Here is a 3,660-nt window from a genome sequence, read left to right on the forward strand (position 1 = left end):
AGCTTGGTGAGGAGGCTGCAGCTGATACTGGAGCTGCAGCATCTGCTGCTGTTGCTGCTTTAACTGCTGCTGCTCAGCTGACGCTGCTGCTTGAGCTGCTGCTGTTGTAGATGCTGCAGCGTGAGCTGCTGCTGCAGTGTCTGCTGCTACTGCAGCATCTGCTGCTATTTGAGCTGTTGGTTGATGCTTCCGCTGCTGCTGTAGGTGGTGTTGCTGCTGCAGCAACCACAACTCCATCTGTTGCTGCTGCAGCATCAGCAGCAGCATATGCTGTTGCAGCAGCACCAGCATCTACTGCTGCTGCTTGAGCAGCAGCACCTGCCTCTTCCGCTGCAGCAGCAGCAGCTGCTGCAGCAGCAGGTGCATAAAGAATACGAGCAGCAGCAACGTGTGCAGCAGTTGCTGCTGTTTGTTTTATTCAAAGCCTTCGAGAAGGTAAATGAGTAATTCATAGATGCTTGCAGCAACTGTGGGGTCTTGCGCTTTAACTTGTATTTTTGCTGCTGCAGATACACCTGAAGTTGCTGCAGCAGTATAACGAACGACAGCTTTACAATCTGCTGGGAGGTCTCCGATAGCAGAGAGTTCTGCTGCAGCAAATATAGAGTTTGCTGCTAATCTATGTTTAATACCCTTAATAACTGCGAACTTCCCTCCTAATGATATAACTTCTTCAATAAACGCTAAACCAGCTGAAGAGACAGAAGGAGATAGTTTTATTGAGCTAAGCCTTGCATGCATGCTTTCATGCAGCCACAGCTGCAGCGCAGCAGCAGGAGACAGCTGGAGGGGCCTCATGAAGTGAGGCAGCACTAAAGGCAGAGCAAAGATTATTTGCTGCTCTTCTCCGCTGTATAAGGAGACATCTAGCAGCAGCTCTGGAGGAGACAAGAACGGCTTCATAACAGATATAACAACTGTTTGAATTGCTCTAGGACAGCTTTTAGCTGTCTCTCCAGGGGCCCTGACTATCGGGGATAGAGAGCAGAGAAGAGCTTCTTTATCACGAGCTTCTACTCGGCTACGAATAGAGTGAAAGCCAGTAGGTGCTGCTGCTGCTGCTGCTGATCCTGATCCTGATCCTGTTGCTGCTGCTGCTGCAGCAAGAGCCCCTTGCTTAGCTACAAAACTCAGCTCTATAGATGCATATAACGTGCGGGTTGTGCTGTAGCTGCTCGTGCCGACTAAACAAGAGACAGATAAAATATTGTTCTCAAATACTACGCCTTTTTGTCTTAAGCAAAGCCACCTAAACCTGTCGCATGCTGTCTCCTTTGCTGCTATATAAGGAGAGTGCAGCGATCTCCTTGAATATAACAGCTCCTCCTCATGCTGGTGCTGCTGCTGCTGCTGCTGCTGCTGCAGATGGTTCTCCCCGCTGCTGTCCCCCCACCAGCCACCTTCATCTTGTCTCCTTTTCCCTCCAAGGAGACACCCGGAAGGAGACCCTTGCTGATGCTGCTGCTGCTGCTGCTGCTGCTGTTGCTGCTGCTCATAGGAGACACCCCCCGTGCTCCCCCACTGATATCGACGCCTTGAAGGCAGCACTTCTGTCTTTATCTGCTGCTTAAAGGAGACAGTTGTTGCTTCGGCTGTCTCCATTGGCCTCCCTGCTAAACGCAGACGTCTGTGGGGGTCATAGGGAAAACATTCGCGACTTCCGTCTGCACACACACCTCACAATTAGGGTTTAGGGTTTAGGGTTTAGGGTTTAGGGTTTAGGGTTAATATTTCACCCCTGTATGCCTCTGTATTCGCCGCTATATCTACAGAAGTAGAAAAGAGAGGAGACTCTTGAGGGTTTAGGGTTTAGGGTTTAGGGTTTAGGTCACCTCTATATGCCTCTGTATTCGCTGCTATATCGACAGAAGTAGAAAAGAGAGGAGACCCTTGAGGGTTTCTTCTTATGCTTTTTGCTGCTGCTTCATCGAAGGTTGCCCGCGCTAGCTGAGGCTCTCCGTTGCTGCAGCGGGTCTCAACTAACACCTGAGAAGACAGGGTTTAGGGTTTAGGGTTTAGGGATCAGCGGGGAGGCATGGAGGGTGCTGTATCACTAGAGGTGTCTGCAGCAGCACTGGCAGCAGCAAAATTGGCAGCAGCAGCAGCAGCAGCACTAGCAGCAGCAGCACTCGCAGCAGCAGCAGTACTTAAGGGAGCAGCATTAGAAGCACCAGCACTACCAGCAGCAGCCCTAGCAGCATCAGCAGCACAAGCTTCAGCAGCACAAGAACTAGCAGCAGCACTAGCAGCAGCATCGGCAGCACAAGCATCAGCAGCATCAGCAGCATTAGCAGCAGCATCAGCAGCACAAGCATCAGCATCAGCAGCAGCATCAGTAACACTAGCATCAGCATCAGCAGCAGCATCAGCAGCACTAGCATCAGCATCAGCAGCAGCAGCACTAGCATCAGCATCAGCAGCAGCAGCAGCAGCAGCACTAGGGTGAAGGCGTATGAATTACTGCGGTTCCTTCGGGTAGAGGAGGCGGCAGGTTTGTTTGTTTATGCTGCAGCGAGGGTTTATAAGGTGCGACTTGGTGTTTATAATAAAAGCGAGAGCCTTCATGCAGCCTGATGCTGTTTAGAGACACTTTGCTTCTGTCTCCGAGCTCTATGGGTGGGGCTTCATAAAGTATTGCCCACCCCTCAACATCTTCTTCTATTGCTTCAGGCCCGCAAGCTTCATAAGGTTGTGCTGCTGCTGCTGCTGCTGCTGCAGCTGCTGCTGCTGCTGCAGGGGCTGCTGCTGCTGCTGCTGCAGGCGGTGGAGCCCCTGCTGCTGCAGCGCCTGCTGCTGCTGCTGCTGCTGCTGCGGGTGCTGCTGCTGCTGCTGCTGCAGCAGCCGCTTCTGCTGCTGCTGCTGCTGCTGCTGCAGCTCTAGGACTAGGGAGAGGAGACATATCGGGCAGCTTTGTGCATTCATATACCCGCAGCAGCAAATATATCGGCTGGCTGCAGGGGGCCCCAACTGTCTCCTTTAGAGTCTCTGTATTTATGTTTCTTAGAGACTGAAGTTTATAATCAACTAAGCTATATTGAAGGTGCTGCACATGCGTAGCACAGGTAGAAAGAGAAAGAGAGGGTAGCAGCTCTCTAAGTGCTAGAGACTGAAGACGAAGCCTAGTGCTGCTGCTGATGCTTGTGCTGCTGCTGCAGTTAGTGCTGCTGTTTACTTCATTTGCTTTAGGGCTACTGAGCAAGATTTTGTCGAATTGGGGTGTATGTGCAGCTACCTGCGCATACACCTGAGATGTGTATGCCTGTCTCTTTTGAGGGTCTCTCCTACTTAATCTAGCTTTCTCTACTAGATAAACTTCGTGCTGCTGCTCTGCATGCGTCTCTGTTGGAGAGGGCAGCCACTGCTCCCCTAAGAAAATAAAGCGAGGCGAGAAGCTATGAGCAGGGATGATAGCAGTATGTCTATCTACTTTGTATATAGGCTGCTGATGTACAGGAGACACTGCAGCTGTCTCCTCTGTAACAACTACTGCAGCAGGAGGTATACCACTAGCTGCACCAGCACCCCCACTCGTAGCTGCAGCAGCAGCTGCAGCAGCAGCAGCAGCAGCAGCAGCAGCAGCAGGAGACAGAGGTGCACCCCCGCTGCATACTGCTGCTGGACCTCTCATGCTGCTTGCTGCTGCTCCTTCAGCAACACAGG

The 3,660-nt window shown here is 51.7% G+C and overlaps 2 protein-coding genes across 2 annotated transcripts; both read right to left on the minus strand.

Annotated features, from left to right (window-relative positions):
* Window positions 1-414: 414 nt before the first annotated feature.
* On the minus strand, window positions 415-1,602 carry EAH_00062620 (hypothetical protein, conserved; the record flags this gene model as incomplete). Its single annotated transcript, XM_013393232.1, has 1 exon — window positions 415-1,602. One exon carries the CDS (start codon window positions 1,600-1,602, stop codon window positions 415-417), a length of 1,188 nt encoding a protein of 395 aa, XP_013248686.1.
* Window positions 1,603-2,022: 420 nt separating this feature from the next.
* EAH_00062630 (hypothetical protein) lies at window positions 2,023-2,899 on the minus strand (the record flags this gene model as incomplete). The annotated part of the gene is made up of 2 exons (XM_013393233.1): window positions 2,023-2,401; window positions 2,643-2,899. 2 exons carry the CDS (start codon window positions 2,897-2,899, stop codon window positions 2,023-2,025), a joined length of 636 nt encoding a protein of 211 aa, XP_013248687.1.
* Between the last annotated feature and the right edge of the window lie 761 nt (window positions 2,900-3,660).

Source organism: Eimeria acervulina, genomic scaffold (assembly GCF_000499425.1).
Source record: "Eimeria acervulina Houghton genomic scaffold, Eah_scaff1727, whole genome shotgun sequence".
NCBI lineage: Eukaryota > Apicomplexa > Conoidasida > Eucoccidiorida > Eimeriidae > Eimeria > Eimeria acervulina.